The sequence below is a fragment of the Podarcis liolepis genome, assembly GCF_965112155.1.
Source record: "Podarcis liolepis genome assembly, chromosome: 15".
NCBI classification, from domain to species: domain Eukaryota; kingdom Metazoa; phylum Chordata; class Lepidosauria; order Squamata; family Lacertidae; genus Podarcis; species Podarcis liolepis.
In genome coordinates, this window is record NC_139566.1 from 23,426,392 (window position 1) to 23,445,068 (window position 18,677).

The 18,677-nt window shown below is 48.0% G+C and overlaps 1 protein-coding gene across 1 annotated transcript in view; it reads left to right on the top strand.

Annotated features, from left to right (window-relative positions):
* Positions 1 to 18,677, top strand: part of SRRM4 (serine/arginine repetitive matrix 4) — a 123,360-nt gene that overhangs the window by 94,005 nt on the left and 10,678 nt on the right. Inside the window, exons 7-10 of the mRNA XM_083478680.1 lie at positions 792 to 890; positions 3,308 to 3,470; positions 15,768 to 16,099; positions 17,709 to 17,831. Coding sequence (XP_083334806.1) covers positions 792 to 890; positions 3,308 to 3,470; positions 15,768 to 16,099; positions 17,709 to 17,831 — 717 coding nt within the window. The remainder of the gene's footprint in view (positions 1 to 791; positions 891 to 3,307; positions 3,471 to 15,767; positions 16,100 to 17,708; positions 17,832 to 18,677) is intronic.

The following is an 18,677-nucleotide window of genomic DNA, read 5'->3' on the forward strand; positions in this document are numbered from 1 at the left end:
TGATGATCCATAACCTGTGACTTTTGGTTATTAGCCGTGACCCCCGCTAATTGATTTACGAACCTCGATTAGCGATTTATGGCTGCCCGGTCCGGCGCGCTTCCCTCAGCTGCGCCACTCAGACACGGCTCAGCAGAGTTTCGCACAGCGGTGTAAAACTGTCACCAGCTTGCAGTCAGCTTCCAGACAAACACACAGAGTCCAGTTTGTCTATTTACAGCTTTTTATTCCAACATTCCCCCAGGGATTTCCTGGGCTCCTCTCCGCCATTACAGGCTACGTCTTTTCCCCACGGAACACAGAGTGGGACTGGCTAACTCCTCCCAAACTCCTCCCAGCTTCGAAAGCTGACGTCAGAATGCTGAGGCACCATGGGAACAACTTAACCAGTTAAGTTCCAACTCCAACATACAGGTTTTGCAGTCAGGTCGGATTCTTGCATACATGACACTGGGCTCACTGATAAACCAATTTGACAGGAATTCCATGTCACCGCCTTCCGTAAACAGATGCCATCCAGATGTTGTTGGATTATAACTCCCGTGGGCCCCAGCCAGCAGGGTCAGTGGTCAAGGACGAGGTGAGTTGTAGTCTTGACAACCAGGTTAGGGAAGGCCATTGCAGAGGCTTTAGGAAAGCTGTTTTCATTTAGCCCTACGACTGATGAGCTGGCATTTGCCAGCTGTATTTTCTGGCTACATCTCCCAACGCTCCATGGACCCTTCAAAGACAGCTTCCCACCTGCAGGTGAATGTTAAGGTGTTCTGTTTTTCTGTCTTCTTTTTCAAAAGCTCTCGCAGTCAGTCACAGAAATCCCAACGCCGCCGCCATCGCCGCTGCCGCTCTGGCTCAGAGAGCACCAATTCCCTCACAGAGTGCTGTGGAAGCAGGTAAGAATCTTACCTGGAAATAATAATAATAATAATAATAATAATAATAATAATAATAATAATAATAATTTATTTATACCCCACCTATCTGGCTGAGTTTCCCCAGCCACTCTGGGCGGTTTCCAACAAAACACTTAAATACAATAACCTATTACACATTAAAAGCTTCCCTAAACAGGGCTGCCTTCAGATGTCTTTTAAAAGTTTGGTAGTTATTTTTCTCTTTGACATCTGATGGGAGGGCGTTCAACAGGGCAGGTGCTACTACCAAGAAGGCCCTCTGCCTGGTTCCCTGTAACTTGGCTTCTCATAGTGAGGGAACCACCAGAAGGCCCTCGGAGCTGGACCTCAGTGTCTGGGCAGAACGATGTGGGTGAGACGCTCGTTCAGGTATACTGGACCGAGGCCGTTTAGGGCTTTAAAGGTCAGCACCAACACTTTGAATTGTGCTCGGAAACGTACTGGGAGCCAGTGCAGGTCTTTCAAGACCGGTGTTAATTATTATTATTTTTGTCTAAAACCCTGGAGAGATGCTGCCAGTAGGTGCTGACAATACTGAGCTAGATGAACCAGCAGTCTGACTCAGTAGAAGGCAGCTTCCTATCTTCCTATGTCTTAAGGCATAGGAGGTTTTCAACCTTTCTGGGTCCACGACTCCCTGGACCAACCGCATTCTTCCTTCGGCACCCCTGTGGAGCTCAGGAGCCCTGTTATGTCACCCCTAGCCTGCAGAGCTGGCAGCCTCTCACCCTTTTTCACCCTCTCACTCCCTTGTGGAGTGTTCACTCAGTCTCCTCTCCCCTCTGCTTGGGAGTCCTCTGGGCAGCCACGGCTGCCACCTCAGGTCTCTGAGCTGCCCCCCCCCGCCCCAAGGAGAGGTGCCTCCTCACACTGCCTCACAGTGGCCTGGGAAGCACCCCCTGGCCAGCCCCAGAGGCACCATTCACCTGAGGAGCTTGTAGCTAGGGCTGCTGCAACAAACAGCTGTGCTAGCCTTTGGAAGGCAAAGACAGGGCATCAGAGGAGGGAGGGAAGCAAAGAGGGACAGAGGTCAGTGCTGCCTGCAGCACCCCGACCATCATTCCTGGCACCCCAGGGTGCCACGGCACACTGGTTGAAAACCACTGTCTTAAGGAAAGGGCCAGTGGCACCTCTATGTAAGGTTGGAAGAGAACCCTATATGAAATCCCCTTTATTCAAGGAGACAGTATACAATTCAGCGGGACGCAGGTGGCGCTGCGGGTTAAACCACAGAGCCTAAGACTTGCCGATCAGAAGGTTGCCGGTTTGAATCCCCATGACAGGGTGAGCTCCCATTGCTCAGTCCCTGCTCCTGCCAACCTAGAAGTTCAAAAGCACGTCAGAGTGCAAGTAGATAAATAGGTACCACTCCGGCGGAAAGGTAAACGGCGTTTCCGTGCGCTGCTCTGGTTTGCCAGAAGCAGCTTAGTCATGCTGGCCACATGACCCGGAAGCTATCGGCCAATAAAGTGAGATGAGCGCCGCAACCCCAGAATCGGCCACGACTGGACCTAATGGTCAGGGTCCTATACAATTCAGCAACACTTCCCAGTAGGTCTTGTCCCTATGGAGCAGTTGCCAGGACTGAAGGTCCCTGCTGTTATGTTGAACAGGATCCAAAATGCAGCAGTCTGATTGGTCCTAGAACAATAGGATTCAGAATGCAGCAGTCTGATTGGTCCTAGAACAATAGGATTCAGAATGCAGCAGTCTGATTGGTCCACAGGAGCCACCCAATCCAGCTCCAGGTAGAAGGGAATCCGCAACCTGATTGGCCTACAGGAGAATCCCGGAATTAGCCAATCATGTGGGGCCCATCGTGTAAATAATGTATAAAAAGCAGACATTCTGGGGGAACTTCCATTCCTCCTCACCACTATGAGCTGAATAAAGAGCATAAAATCCACTCTCGACTCCGAGTATATTTCACCTGGCTTCCACCCCTTCAAAGGCTCCTTCTCTCCCAGATATTTCCCAAGCAATCTCAAACTGTGTCTGCTCACCTCTAGCCTCTGTTCTGCTCTCCTCGTTATTTTGTGTGTTCTGGGAGACCAGTGGGAGGGGAGCTTGTCGCAGCAGGAAAGGGAGATTTCTTGGACTCTTCAGCAGTCTCTTGACACCCCCCCCCTCTGCTTCAGCCTCGGAGTCTGAACTGCTCCCTGTCACAGGCTCCTCCTGCTCACTAAACCCTGTTGCCCCTTCGGCATCCGGCGCCTCCTCCCAATCTTCTCCCCCTGACCTCTCCTCAGTGCCCCACCACCATTCCCCTGGCTCTGAACCTTCCTCCTCTGGAGGTTCCCTCGGGGGTTCCCTGGCTAGCGCCTCCCACAATTCTTCTTCGTCCTGACGCTATGAGGCATCTTCCTAAGTAGGAGCCACTCCCCTTCTCCCTCCAGGCCAGGAGCCAGGTCACGGGAGGAAGGCCGCAAAACGAGATGGAAACACTCCCGGCATTCCTTGAAGAGCCCTCGAAAGCCCGATGGCACTACAGAGCTGACCACCACTCCTTTCCCTGGCTGCACCCCCCAGAACAACGGCTTGCTCCCCGCCACGGAAGCTGTAAGTATCCCTCTATCTGCTTTGCCCCTTGGTTTAAGGCCCCGAGGATCCGTTATGCAATGTTTATGACTCAATTACAGGCATGTTATACTAAAAGTCGGTTTGAAAGCTCGATGCATTATTAACGGCGTGGCTCTCTGATGTATGGAGAGCATGCAGTTTTTTGCACAGAGGGTGGGGAGAAAGGGAGGGCAGAGGATGGGACCGCGGGGAGGACGAGAGATTGCTTAGGCTGTAGCCCATGAATAATACAGGGGAGACATTTACCAAGGCAGTGGCCTCCAGCAATGATATTTCACACGGGTGTCTCTGTAGCATGCCTCTTCCGCTCTGTGGGCTTGCTGCCTCTTGCACCCAGGCGGTTCGGTCCTCGGAGGCACGCAAGATTAAACCTGTTTTTAAAAAAGCAACATTTGCATTGAATCGGGTGGGAGCGGAGGTGCAAGGGTGGCGAGAGACGAAGGGGGATGCTGGAGGACTCTCGACAAACAGGCCCCGTGGCTGCTCCCATGGATGCTAATAGACGCCTTGCGAGCATCAGAGGAGAAAATGGGCAGCCGGCTCCCGGGGGCATCCTTCCTCTGAACGCACAGACGTAACAGGGCTGGCTTGGGCACAGCAATCGCTGTGAGCTCAAGGTCGGGTTTGTTTCTGCTCAAGGCCTGCCTGGATGCATCTACTTCTGACACCAAGACTTGCCTTTCCTCCACCCCCAATCCAGACAGAGGAGCCTCCACCCAGTGTTAATTTAATGTGCCTGATTTTCTGCTAGGATCCCTTTTTTTATATAAAGCAAGCAAACAAGCGTTCCTGTGTAGGTGTTAGAGCAGGAGTGGGGAACTCTTTTCAGCCAAGGGCCATGTTTCCTTCTCGGCTACGCTCCAGGGGCCACATGCTAGTAGTGGGCAGGGCCAGATGTAAAAGCAGGTGGAGCAATGGATGTAAATGGATTTCAGTAGGCTGGTTTCTACACTTACACAAAACCCTCTCCTGTCCTCCAACCAGGTAAGCAAGAGGCATTATCAGACACAGATCCAACCAGGGATGATGATTGTGTGTGTGTGTGTGTGTGTGTGTGTGTGTGTGTGTGATGCAGAGCTAGTGAGGGGTGTGGTCTATGAAGAAGGGTGTGGTCCAAGGAGAGTCTCAAGGGCCAGGTGAGAGAGATCTGGATGGCTGCATTTGGACCCCAACATCCGGAGACCCCCACTTCCCTAAATCAGAGCATTCAAGTGAATGTGTAGGTAATCTAGGTAAAGGCAAAGGGACCCCTGACCATTAGGTCCAGTCGTGGCCGACTCTGGGGTTGTGGTGCTCTTCTCGCTTTATTGGCTTCCGGGTCATGTGGCCAGCATGACTAAGCCACTTCTGGCGAACCAGAGCGGTGCATGGAAACGCCGTTTATCTTCCCATCAGAGTGGTACCTATTTATCTACTTTCACTTTGACATGCTTTTGAACTGCTAGGTTGGCAGGAGCAGGGACCAAGCAACGGGAGCTCACCCCGTCACGGGGATTCAAACTGCCGACCTTCTGATCGGCAAGTCCTAGGCTCTGTGGTTAAACCCACAGCGCCACCCACATCCCATGTAGGGAATCTACAGGGCCTCATACTCTCAAAGTGCATACTCTCAAAAATGTATTTATTTTGTGTGTGTGTGTGTGTGTGTGTGTGTGTGTGTGTACAGCATTTCAAACAAATATCATTGCCCTACATCAGGGCTGGCCCGTGACATTCTGCTGCCTGAGGCAAAGGGCGAGAAGATGCCACCCCCATTCCTTGTACACCAACAGACCAGCCTTTAACACCAGTGACAGGATAGCATCCTTTATCACACCTGAGGGCAGCAGGCACAGGCCAGGCCATGTGGTGTACACAGCTCAATATTTTGCTGCCATCCTACAGTATATGCCACCTGAGGTTGCCATCTCAAACTACCCAATGGCAGGGCCCAAAGTGGCTCACATTAACAAGAGAGACGGGGACAGAGACAAAGAGAGGTGGACCCTGCCCTCAGGCATAGAAACTAAAAAGACTCAGAAGTAAGAGAGTTGCAACAAAACCAAAAATGAGAGCGGAAATTGCTGGTGTTTCCTTATTTGTTCCATGTCTGTCTTGGAAATAGATCCAGCAAAAACAATCAGTATTCATTGTTGTTGTTGCTTTCAGTCTGCAAATGATACAATGGCAAAGTAACTTACGGAATGTATGTGACTGATTTTGTACATTGCATACATAATTTTGCCACTGGGGACGACAGGCAAATAGCATGGTTTTTAGCAGAATATGAACTGCAGCAAAATGGAAACTGTGCTGTGTGTGAAATCTGATCTGGGCATTTCTGCCCCCTATGTGTAGAAGTTTCTCTGCAGTAGCTTCTCATAGGTAGGTTTAAAAGCAGAACCTTTGTACTTTGAAAGAGATGCTGGAAGGAAGCTGTGTTGCATGAAAAGCACAGCCTTCTGTTTTAGGTGATGTGTGCTGGAGACAGGGGAGGAATTTGATTCAGTTTGTAATTCAAGGTGAATCTACAATAGGAGAACTGAAATGCAGCCATCCTTCAGAATTCACGCCTCTCTGAATTTTGCAAAGCCAAGTTCTCCAGTCAAGTGATGTGTACAAAAATGTGTGTTGATGATGCAAACCACACTTGGTGTGCAGGTCTGGTGGCCTCACTTCAAAAAAGGATATTCTAGTGTTGGGACAGGTTCAGAAAAGGCCAACTCAGATGATCGAGTTGGTGGAGTGACTCTATGAGGAGAGGCTGAGATGTAAGGGATTTCTTCATTTAGAGTGCAGGCGAGTAGAAGCTGACATGATAGAAGTTTCTAAATGATGCATGATATGGAGAAATAGAGAAAAGTCTCTCGTAATACTAGGACTCACGGGCATCCACTGAAGCTGAATGTTGGAAGGTTTGGGACAGGTAGAAGAAATTGCGTCAGTGGTGGTCACCAACTTGGATGGCTCCAAAGAGGATTTGATAAATTCATGAAGGCTATCAAAAGCTACTAGCTGTGGTGGCTATGCTCTGCCTCCATGCTCACAAGGAGAAATGCTTCTGAATACCAGTTGCTGGAAACCGCAGGAAGGGAGAGTTGCTCTTGTGCTTGAATCTGCTTGCAGACTTCTCAAGAGGCATCTGGCTGCCCACTGGGAGAACATGATGCTGGTCTAGAAGGCCCATTGGCCTGATTCAACAAGCTCTTCTCATTATCTTATGTTCTTATGCTCATATCCTGGGATAAAGTGTCCGTTAAAAATTATCTATCTATTTTGCAGTAACGCACAAAAATTCAATGTTTTAGGGGGACATTGTTTTGCAAAAAAAAAAAAAGTGTATATTATGCAAAATTGCATTTTACAAACGAGCATATTAGGATAAATGTGCCCTTAAATGTTGGTGAATTTTCATGAGGATTTTTTTCTTTTTAATGCAAGCTGATGTGGAGAACTGAAGATTGGAAAAATAAGAAATTGAAAGAGACAGAGTCACCCACTCCTATCTATGACTCACTCTGAACGTTTAACATAGTTAACATCTTGAGTAGCAGTTGAAAGAGGGGTCACCCACCTCTTTCAGTTAATGAGCAGATTTGGATTTTTGAGCAAGTGCCTTGGGTGCCCCCCTTTCTGGTCACTTCCCTAAATGAGCCACACACATACACACAAGGCCACTTTCTCCTCCAGAGAGAGAGAGAAAGGGAGGGAGAGCACAAACCGCTTTTTCCAGTGGATCTTTGTAAACGTCAGATACAATAGAATTACCGTATTTTTCGCTCTATAAGATGCACTTTTCCCCATCCAGAAATTAAGGGGAAATGTGTGTGCATCTTATGGAGCGAATGCAGGCTCCATGGCTTCAGCGATAGCAACACAAAGCCTCCAAAGTGCAGAGGAAGAGCTCCTGTCGGTGTGCACCGACCCCTCTCGCTCTCCAGGCTTCAGGGATAGCTGCCTGAAGCCAGGAGGGCTCTCAGGAGGCTTTGACCCCTCTCCGAAGCTCCGGAGGCTTCGGGTTCCTTTCGCTGAAGCCAGGAGAGCAAGACATTCTCGGTTTCAGCGAAAGGGACCCAAAGCCTCCGGAGCGAGGCGGGAACTGAAGAGCGAGAGGGGTCGGTGCACACTGATCCCTCTTGCTCTCCTGGTTTTGCTTCGCTGGAGAGGTGCTGCACAGCTTTCTCTCTCTGTGCAGCGCCCCTTCAGCAAAGCGGGAGGAGAAAGGGAAGGGGCTGCACAGAGAGGGAGAGAATTTTTTTCTTCTTGTTCTCCCCTTCTAAAACAAGGTGCGTCCTATGGTCGGGTGCGTCCTATAGAGCGAAAAATACAGTAAGCTGAGCATCAAAGGAGAGAAAGGCAACCAGTCTCCCCACCAGTGGCGTTGCGTGGGGGGTGCAGGGGGGGCCGGCCGCACCAGGCGCAACACCTGGGGGTTAGGGTCAGGGGCGCAAATCCACGGGTTAGGGGTGCAAATTACTTGCCTTGCCCCGGGTGCTGACAACCCATGCTACGCCACTGCTCCCCACTCTATGACCAAGGGTTGTCTGTTCCTAAGGGTAGCCTGAGAGGAAAGCTATGGAGATAGTTGCTGTTGCTATACTTTGTCTGAACACTCATTGTTAAGCATTATTATTCCACTGCCCATTAAACTTAATCAAGATGCCTCCTGGGGAGCTTGATAGCAAAAGCACTAATTGAGTTAATTTTTTTAAAAAAAAACACCACACAATTAAACTTGAGCTGCGGCAGGGGAAAGTTCAGATCTAGGTCTGGACCGGGGAAAGTTGGCACGGCGCCCTCTAGATACTTTGGGAACTCTCGTGAGCCCCAGCCAGCATGACCAATGTTCAGGGGTGACGGGAGTTGTAGTCTACAGTATTGGAAGGCTAACCCTGATCTAGACAGCTTTGGCATTCCAGCACACTGACATGGCTTACTGTTGTCGACATGTGGCCTACAAGCCCCGCACGGTTGCCTAGCAACAGCAGGCGCCGGGAAACCACCCATCGCTTTGAATTTCCCACAGTGCTTTGGAACGGCTGATGCAGCCTTCCTCTGGAACATTGTGGGAACTTAAAATTGCAGGCGGCTTCTCAAGATTCTGAATAAGTCTATGGCCAGATTAGCAGATGGAGAAGGCTCTTTGCCAAACAGGAGGTCATCTTATTGTTGCTGGTTTTTTACAGATATTGCATGTAAGATGAGGAGGAGGATTAGGAGGAGCACTGCTGATTCAAGGTGAATGGCACATCTAGTCTGCCATCCTATCCTGTTCTCATGGTGGGCGACCAGATGACTTTTCTGAGAAGCCCATAAACAAGACCTGAGCACAACAGTGCTCTCCCTTGCTGTGATTTCTGTGGGGATGATTAGGGAGGCAGGAGGGGATATATTATTTAATGATATCCTTCCTAACTTGCGCTAGCAAGTTCCATATTCTAGCAGAATTCCAAACATCCCCCTTTTGAAATTACGCAGCGATCAGCTTGTTGCTGACTCATCTGAGTCTTACTGTTAAAGATTCCTTCCTGGTAAAATCCCTTCTAATTCCTCTTAAAAAGAATCAACACATGAATCTGATTAACGTTAATATAAAAGTAGTTTACTCGCAGATTCATTCAGGTTCACAGATAGGCAGGCTTAGGTTACATAACAACTAGAACTATTCCATAAAGAAGTTAGTCCCAAGTGACTGCGACTAAGCAGTCACTTCTCCAAACACACAGCGACATACAAAATGGAGAACACACACTGATCAGAACGTGGAGGCCGTGTGCTCCTCCATGCTAGTACAAGAGACCACACCCTCTTCAAGCCACATGTGGTGGAAGTCTGTCCCAGCTCAGGAGGAAACAGGAAGTCTTCTCCTGAGTTGTACAAAACATCCCCTGACATGTCCACTGGAGGAATGTTGTACTTGACTGCAGTTTTACAGTGAGGGGGGGAAAGTATTTGATCCCCTGTTAAATTTGCATGGTGGCCACCTACAAGAAACGTCTCATCTCTGTAATTGCCAACAAGGGTTTTGCCACCAAGTACCAAGTCATCTTTTGCAAAGGGGATCAAATACTTATTTCACTCATTATAACGCACATCCATCTCTGACTTTTGACTTCTGGGTTTCTGGGGGTTTTCCTGTTGTTATTCTGTCTCTCACAGCTACAATAAACCTACCATTAAAATTATGGACTGGTCATTTCTTCGTCCGACGGCAAACGGGAAAATTTGGCAGGGGGTCAAATACTTTCCCCCCTCACTGTACATCCCACAGTTTCCAGCACTGGGTAGTCAGAAGCACACTGCTTCCAATATGGTGGAGAGGGCTGTCGATAGCTACTACCCACAATGACTGTCCTCTGCCTCCAACGTCGGAGGCAGCGATGCTTCTGAATGACAGTTGCTGGGAACCACAGGAGGGGAGACGGCTCTTGTGCTCGAATCCTGCTTGCTGGTTTCCCACAGGCATCTGGTCGGCCACTGTGAGCAAAGGATGCTGGACTAGATGGGCCATTGGCCTGATCCAGCGGGCTCTTCCAACATTCTTATGTGGTAGATCATAGCCACTGTGGCTAGCAGCCATCGATAGCCATATCTTCCATAGATTTGCTGGCTCCTTTTCTGAAACCGACCAAGCTGGCGGCTGTCACTCACATTTTGATAATAGATGTGCACGCTTTCAGGGTGGGGTGGGAGTGTTGTATGGGAGAGTAAAGGAAAGAGCAGCCAAAGAGAAATCTGGGACTTCATGCAGAAAATCTGTGGATTTGTGCAGGCTCGTTCCGCCGCCAGGCACCTCCTGGAAGGGAAGGATATTCTGACTTTGAAGTTGGAGCTTTAAAACACAAGAAAGACCCCCCAGAAAGAGAGAGGTTTCTTAAGCGCGCTGCAAAAACTGCTGGTTCCATATGGTTGAGAAAATTGATAGCAACGTCTCTCCAAGGAGGCATTTAAAGCGCACCAAACAGGCTTGTTCAGTTTAATTGGAAAATTCGCTGCAATTATACTTTTGTAACCTATTGGGCTACCCTGCTTCATGAGCTAAGCATTCGGCGGAAATTGAAGCCCGAGGTACAAGCCTTTCTTTTCTCCTCCTCCCACTTCAATTAAATAATGTTTTGACCCGACCAGAAAACTTGCAAACAGCCTGATCCCAAATATATTTCGTTAGAAGTTAAGTCCTGCAGAGTTCAATGGGACTTTTGATAAGAGTAAGTAGGCTTAGTGAAGTTTCCCCTGCAGGACTCTTGCCTATCTCACAGACCCATGGCCTGGCGGCAAAACGGTAACAGCAATGTTCTCTTGACAGGAGAACCGAGCAATCTCCATCGTTTCACCTAAATAGAGATCTAAGCAAAGCGATATGAAACAAGGCACCCACCGTGAAATTAACACGTTTGAGAATGAATGGCAGAAGGTGTCTGCGCAGCAACTGTGGCGCATTGGTCTGAGGGTTAGTTCCCAGGCCCCACATTAAACGAGTAAATATTTCAGTTTGTTTATATGCAGATAGTGTAGGGTAGCTGCTCTGAAACTTTTTCTTGGTTCCATAAACTCATCCCCCAGTTCCCCCTACCCTGACCTATAAAAAGCATCACAGTCGTATTTTGGTTCTCAGAATCCATTCCAGAAGTCCGTTCGACTTCCAAAATGTTCGGAAACCAAGGCGCCTTCCTATTGGCTGCAGAAAGCTCCTGCAGCCAATCGGAAGCTGCGCAAGCCGCATCGGATGTTCGGCTTCCAAAAATAGTTCGCAAACCAGAACACTCACTTCCAGGTTTGCGGCGTTTGGGAGCCAAAACATTCAAGAACTAAGCTGTTTGGAAACCAAGGTATGACTGTACTCAGAATAGCAGTCTGCACAAGCCACTAAGGAACCTAGGAGCCAACTCCCAGGGGCCGAGGTTTCTTCACCGCCACCCCCATAAAATATTTGAGGGGGCCGGGGACCCCCAAAGTTGATGGACATTGCCATTCAGAAGGTGTGCATGTACCACATCTTGTGGATTATGCAGGGCAGGGCTTACCTGCCCTCTTCCCCCAATATTTTATTCAAGTTGGCATCCCTGCTAAGGAAGGTGATAACACGACAAAATTCAAAGCAAGTAGCCCTTAATTGCACATTTATTCAAAATCCAGTATAAACCATTTGGTTTGAGTAATTAGAGCCCTAAACAGCCTCAGCCCTGTATACCTGAGGGAGCGTCTCCACGCCCACGGTTTAGCCCGGACACTGAGGTCCAGCTCCAAGGGCCTTCTGGCGGTTCCTTCACTGCGAAAAGTGAGGTTACAGGGACCCTGTGAAATGCCCCTTCCCACCAGATGTCAAGAAGATAAATAACCATACAACTTTCAGAAGGCATCTAAAGGCAGCCCTGTATAGGGAAGTTTCTAATGTTTGATGTTTTCTCATGTTTCTATATCTGTTGGAAGCCGCCCAGAGTGGCTGGGGCAACTCAGTAGGCTGAGTGCAAATGATAAAATTATTATTATGTGTTATTATTAATTCAACAAAACTGATGATCCCATAAGACCAGCTTTTCAAAGTCTGATAGCCATTTACACATCCCCACTTGCCTCTTAGACCCCCTAGGTAATCCCCCTCAAGGGCTGGTACCACCCACTTTAGGAACCCCTGCTTGAGGATGTCCCTTGGTACATTCCTCCTCACCTTGGCAAGGGTCTGTGGCAAAGGGCTTTGGGAACCACCCACCGCTTTAATTACCCACAATGCCCCTGGTGTGACATCATTCTGGGGCATTGCAGGAAATGCAAATGACCGGCCCCATTTTAGTTTTCATTGCTCACAATGTCCTGGAGTAGCAACACGATGACAGGGGCATTGTGGGTAATTAAAATGCTGGAAAGATCCCATATCCAGCCGCCTGGCAGATGGGACCCCCGAGGCCCCGACAGCTGCCCAAGGATGCCAGGTGGAGAATGGGGCACTGCCCCCACCAGACTCAATCTCTGCTGCCTGCTTTTCCACTTACAACCAGTCCAGGGGGTAGCCCTGGCTTTCAGCTTCCTCTCAGTCTTGCCCCTTGCATAACTCACTAGGGACAAGGATGGGAAACCAGAATCAGTTGGTTCTACCTCTCAATGGCTCTGGTGCCCTCTACTGTTGGGCAGTGGGGGAGCTTCATGCTCCAGCACCGGGGTGAAGAGCAGCAGCAGCAGAAGAAGACGAGTTTGGATCTGATATCCCGCTTTATCACTACCCGAAGGAGTCTCAAAGCGGCTAACATTCTCCTTTTTCTTCATCCCCCACAACAAACACTCTGTGAGGTGCGTGGGGCTGAGAGACTTCAGAGAAGTGTGACTAGCCCAAGGTCACCCAGCAGCTGCATATGGAGGAGCGGGGAAGTGAACCCAGTTCACCAGATTACGAGTCCACCGCTCTTAACCACTACACCACGCTGGCTCTCAGGCAGGGGCATGGCTGGCATGCATCCCGGGGGTGTGGTGCACAGCCCAGGGGCATGGCACACCGCCCGCAGGGGTGTGGCACACGTCCCGGGGGTGTGGCATGCCTCGCAGGGGTGTGACGCACGTGCTGGGGGCATGGCGTGCCACCCACAGGGGCGTGGTGCATGTCCCAGGGGCATGGCACGTGTCCTGGGGGCGTGGTGCCCAGCACGGGGGGGGGGGGCAGCCACTATGGCACCCCACCAAGATCATGGTGCCAGGGGCGGTACGCTCCCCCCCCCCCCTCTTCCTCCGCCAGTGCTGTGGGACTCCCTGCCTTCTTCCCCAGCAGTCTCAATGGGCACCAGCTGTCACATTCTGCCAGACAACAAAAACAGTCCTGAGCTAGATAAGGACTCGGTATAAGGAGCATGCTTTGTGAGATTTGGAGCTTGTTGTAGTTGTTTGCTACGTCTTGCAATCTGCATTGGGACAGTCTGCAGGCGAGGCTAGTATGAGCTGCTCTAGAACCCAGGAACGTCTCCCCATGGATCTGATGATATTGTGGGGAGCCACAAAGCATCAATGAGAGAACAGGTGTGTTTGTACTTTGTAGCCAGTGCCTATGTCTTCCTTTTGGTCCTCAATAAAAAGCAAAGCGGGAAATCTTCCTCTCTCTTTTTTTTTTTTACCAAAAAATAAATAAATCTCCGTTCTCCTTTTAATGACTATTTTTTTATGTGGGTCAGCATTAAAAGCCAAAGGTGATGATGTGAATAGATGCCATATAAATCCCAGATAAACAAGTGGCCAAAAGGAAATAGCTCGAAAGGGATTGTTTGCAAAGAGAGAGAGAAAATGATGGCAAAGCTGTTTAAAATCGGACAAGACAAAAAAAACAACCACCCAACACTTGAGTGGAGAGAGATAGAGAGAGGGTTTGTGGATTCTTCTTCTTTTTTTAATCTTCTCTTGTAATTTGAGACTCTAATGATGGACTTATGATGCCCACTCTTCCCTTTTTCTTACACCTTACCCTACTAAAGGAGGAAATCTTGATTGGTAAGTGGATGAAAACCGCAAGATGCTAGGACGTTTATTACTAGAGGTCCCTCGAAAGTATGAGCTGTACCGGGGGTGACTAACCTGTGGCCTCCCGGATATCGCAGGAATGCAAATCCCAGCATCCTCCACCATTGGCCGTTCTGGCTGCTGAGGATTCTGGGAGATGTAGTCCAGCAGCATCTGGGAGTCCATTGGTTCCCCATTCCTGAGCTGTGCCTTCTAGGAGGGGAAAAAAACCACACCGAGATATATATATGTCTACCTTTTTTTCCCAGAGGGAGTTTTTGCTTTTTGTTTTCTTAAAGTTTTCTTTCATTTCCTTCTTTTGATTATTGTTTCAAGGCATTACAGTTTGCCTGCCAGATTTCCTTTGTCATTCCTAAGAGATTCCTTTTCTTTTAAAGTTTGTGATAGACATCCCATCTCCTTGTCGAGAGTTGATTGATTGATTGATTGATTGATTGATTGATTGATTTGAAATGGAGATCAATCACAAAAGGGCAAGATCCCAGCCAAAGTTAAGCTCTTCTACAGCTTGGCTCCAGGCATGTTCCCTCAGGAGTTAAGTCTCACTCCTTTCAATGGGACATGCAATCGATCCGTATCTAATTGGGATCGAGCCCCACTGCATTTCAAATGGGATTTAATCTCATATAGCCTTCCTCAACCTGGTGCCTTCCAGATGTTTTGAACTACAATTCCCATCAGTCCCAGGCAGTATGTCCTTCCACTCCTTGAGGAAGGTGTGGTGTCTCAGAGGGGGTGATCTGGCCCCTGGAGGCAATGAAGGCTTCATTAAGTCCCAGACATTCTTGGAGCAAGTAGCTCACTTGGAGCTTTCCATGGTGCTGAAACCACTGGCCAGCCTTTTGCCCATGGTGCTGAAACTACTGGCCTGCCTTATGCCCTTCCAGTGGTCTTCCAGACAAAGTCAGGGTAAGACAGGACATTTGTTTGTATCAGGGATTGGGTGCCTGCCTGTGGCACTCCAGATGTTGCTACTACAGCTCCCATTATCCCTGACAATTTGCCATGTTGGCTGATGGGAGTTGTCGTCCAAAACAAGCTAGAGGACTTCCCAGGTTGGGGACTACTGGTGCATAGGATTGCCTCCTTATACTCTGTTGATTTCTTCAAGAAAGAACCTATGCATGATTAATACCATCCTTTGCCAACCTGGTGCCTTCCAGATGTTCTGGCCTACTACTCCCATCAGCCCCCACCAGCAGGGGGCATCTGGAGGGAACCAGGTCAGCGATGGCTGTTTAAGGCTCCCCTGCTGGAATCAATGGGAACTAGAAGTGCTTAATTTTAGCTGGATTATGCTTGCAGGATTCTGTTCTGTTCTGTTTAATTTCTAAGGCATATGACTGTCCGTCTTTTTAAAGATACTCCTTTTCTTTTTCAACCCCTTTGTTTTTAGAGAAGGCTTTGGTTTTAAGTCTGCTTTATATATTTTTTATTTGATCTTTCATTCAACATTGATTCGCATGCCTAGGACTCTTTGCATGATGCCTTAAAATCTTCCAATTTATATCTGGGTGGGGAAAAAAGACATTTCTTCTTTCTTTCAGGGAGATGTGTTGTTTTGTTTTTTTATTCTTTCTTTCTTTGTTCGTTTCTTCCTTTCTCCTTCTTTCCTTCCTTCCTTTCTTTCTTTCCTTTGATTACAGACTGTGCATCATGATGGTTAAAAAGAAAAGAAAAGAAAAAAGGTTTATTTGGAAAAAAAAAAAATAACGATTGAGTGTATAAAATCAGACAAAACTAATGGGCTGAGGAAAAATCTATTTAAACGCTGGCCAATGGCTTTTGTTTTGCTTGCAGATTTCAAAGTCTGGGTGTCCTGCTGACCTCTTTAAAAAAGCAGAGGGTCGGGTTGGCAGGCTGGCCCAACAGAATGGAGAACCCCACGAGTACGACTCAGGAAATGATACTTCTTCCCCTCCATCCACCCAGACAAGTGCATCCAGGTCAAAGGGGGGCCCCAAACCACCATGTGATCAAGTCTGTGATGGTTTCAGCCGGGCCTTCTCTTCCGGGAAGGTGAGCAACGGGAGCAGTTCTGATTCAGGAAATTCCTTCACCAGCTGCTTCTCCCGGACGAAGGGGGCAACTTTAGACAATCCATCTCCAAGGGTTCGAGCCAAGGATCAGAGGTGAGCAACCACCCCGAAAGTCTGAGCTCTGGAGCAACAGGAAGTTGCTGTAGCTCCTGATACTATAATAATAATTTATTATTTATACCCTGCCCATCTGGCTGGGCTTCCCCAGCCACTCTGGGATCCCATCCAACTCTATGATTCTGCCTTGCTATGTTTCAGGTCTGAGCTTGGATAGCTACCAAACACAGGACCTTAGCTTGCTATGTATTTTTATTGATTTTTATCGATGGGGGGGACAACTGCCCCTCCCTGCCCCCCCTCCTAGCTACGCCCATGTCATGAGTGCCCTTGAACTCTGATCGCGGCTCTTATGTGCCTGGATGCAGGGCTATTTTTTCTAGAAAAAGGGGGGGGTGTTTGTGTAGAAAGCAGTCTAATGTATAAAGGTGACATTTACATTCATTGCCCCACTCACTTTTGTTCCTGCGACCCAGCCTACCATGGTCATGTGGCTCACCATCTATGCTGCATATAGGTCTAAGGCCGTATCATCCCAAATAATAATAATAATAATAATAATAATAATAATAATAATAACAACAACAACAACAACAACAACAACAACAACAACAACAACAACAACAACAACAATAATAATGATGCCACCTATCTGGCTGGGTTTCCCCAGCCACTCTAGCCGGCTTCCAGCAACAACAACAACAACAATAATAATGATGCCACCTATCTGGCTGGGTTTCCCCAGCCACTCTAGCCGGCTTCCAGCAAAATATTAATATTCGCAGTAAAACATCAAACATTAAAAGCTGCCTTCAGATGTCTTCTAAAAGTCTGGTAGTTGTTGTTCTCTTTGACATCTGGTGGGAGGGCTTTCCACAGGGCGGGTGCCACTACCGAGAAGGCCCTCTGCCTGGTTCCCTGTAACTTAGCTTCTCACAGTGAGGGAACAGCCAGAAGGCCCTCAGTGCTGGACCTCAGTATCTGGGCTGAACAATGGGGGTGGAGACGCTCCTTCAGATATACTGGACCTGAGCAATGATGAAAGAGGTTTATAAAATTATGCATGGCTTAATTGGTCAGAGAAAGGTGTCTCTGCATCTCCCATGACACTAGGACTCACGGGCATCCAATGAAGATGAATGTTGGAAGATTCAGATAAAAGAAAGTCCTCCTAGTTAAACTATGGAACTCGCTGCCACAGGAGGCAGGGATGACCACCAAACTAGATTGCTCTAAAGGAGGATTAGACATGGCTGACACGGGTTTCAGAGAGGGTTCTCACATAGCCCTACTTGGAGTTGCTGGGGATTGAAACTGGGACCTTTTTCATGCAAGGCAAAAGCATCTCTGATAGCAGTGATGGGTAAAGAGTAGACTGCTGCCAGTCAGAGTAGCCAGTATAGAGCCAGATGGATGAATAGCCTGACCTAGTATAAGGCAGCTTTTCTGTGTTTCAAATTGCATCTTTTAAAGTGAGTGAAATTAGAGCAGAAACTGGTTTGCTGTACCAAGTTCCTGTAAGGCTAGAATGCTGTTTTTGGGTGTGAAATGTCCCTTTTCAGGAAAAGGGTCGTTGCAATCTCCTGGGCACTCAGAAAAGAAAGTCTTGTTTTCACCCTTTGTTTTTTTCTGGCTCGCCTCTTAGGTCATGTGCCCGGTATGATTCTACATCCAGCAGGTCATCTCCAGAGTCTAACCACTCCCATTTATTACATCACAAGGCGGGATCCCGGTCTTCGCACAGCAGATCCTGTTCATCAGGGACAAGGTGAGGTATTTTGGGGGCAGTACTGACTCTCTGGAACTCCCCTTCCCCACTGATATCAGGGAGGCACCTTCACTCTTATCCTTTTCAGGACCCGCCAAAGCATTTTACATTTAGAAAAGTCTATCCTGAAACATACTTTTAACGCGGAATTTGATTGTGTATTTGTTTTGAAACTGCAGAGGTATGCGTTTTTATGCGAACTCGTTTTTTACATTGGAATTAGCGTATTTTTCGCTCTATAAGACGCACCAGACCACAAGACGGGCCTAGTTTTTGGAGGAGGAGAACAAGAAAAAAAAAAATCTGAATCCCAGAAGCCAGAACAGCAAGAGGGATTGCTGCGCAGGGAAAGCAGCGATCCCTCTTGCTGTTCTGGCTTCTGGGATAGCTGCACAGCCTGCATTCGCTCCATAAGACGCACACACATTTCCCCTTACTTTTTAGGAGGGAAAAAGTGAGTCTTATGGAGCAAAAAATACGGTATATGCTGCTTAGTCATCGAAGCTTCTAAGCAGCTTACATAAAATATACATTTCAAATTACCAATAATGTTTTTTTAAAAAAACGTAAACCTAAAAAGGAATTCAAAAACAAAATCAGCAGTTTTCACACAAATAAAATTACATGTTTAAATTTATATCAACTATGCAGGTCTAGGAAGGCTTGCTTTAAAAAGTTTTGAAACGGCATAGAGGTTTCTGGTTGATTAAGTAGTATTTTAAAATGCATGATATAAATGTGTATATTATTTATGTATTGTGTTTATACCCCACCTTTTCCTCTAAGGAGCTCAGGGCGGTGCACGTGGTTCTCCAAGTCCCCATTTTATCTTCCCAACAACCTCAT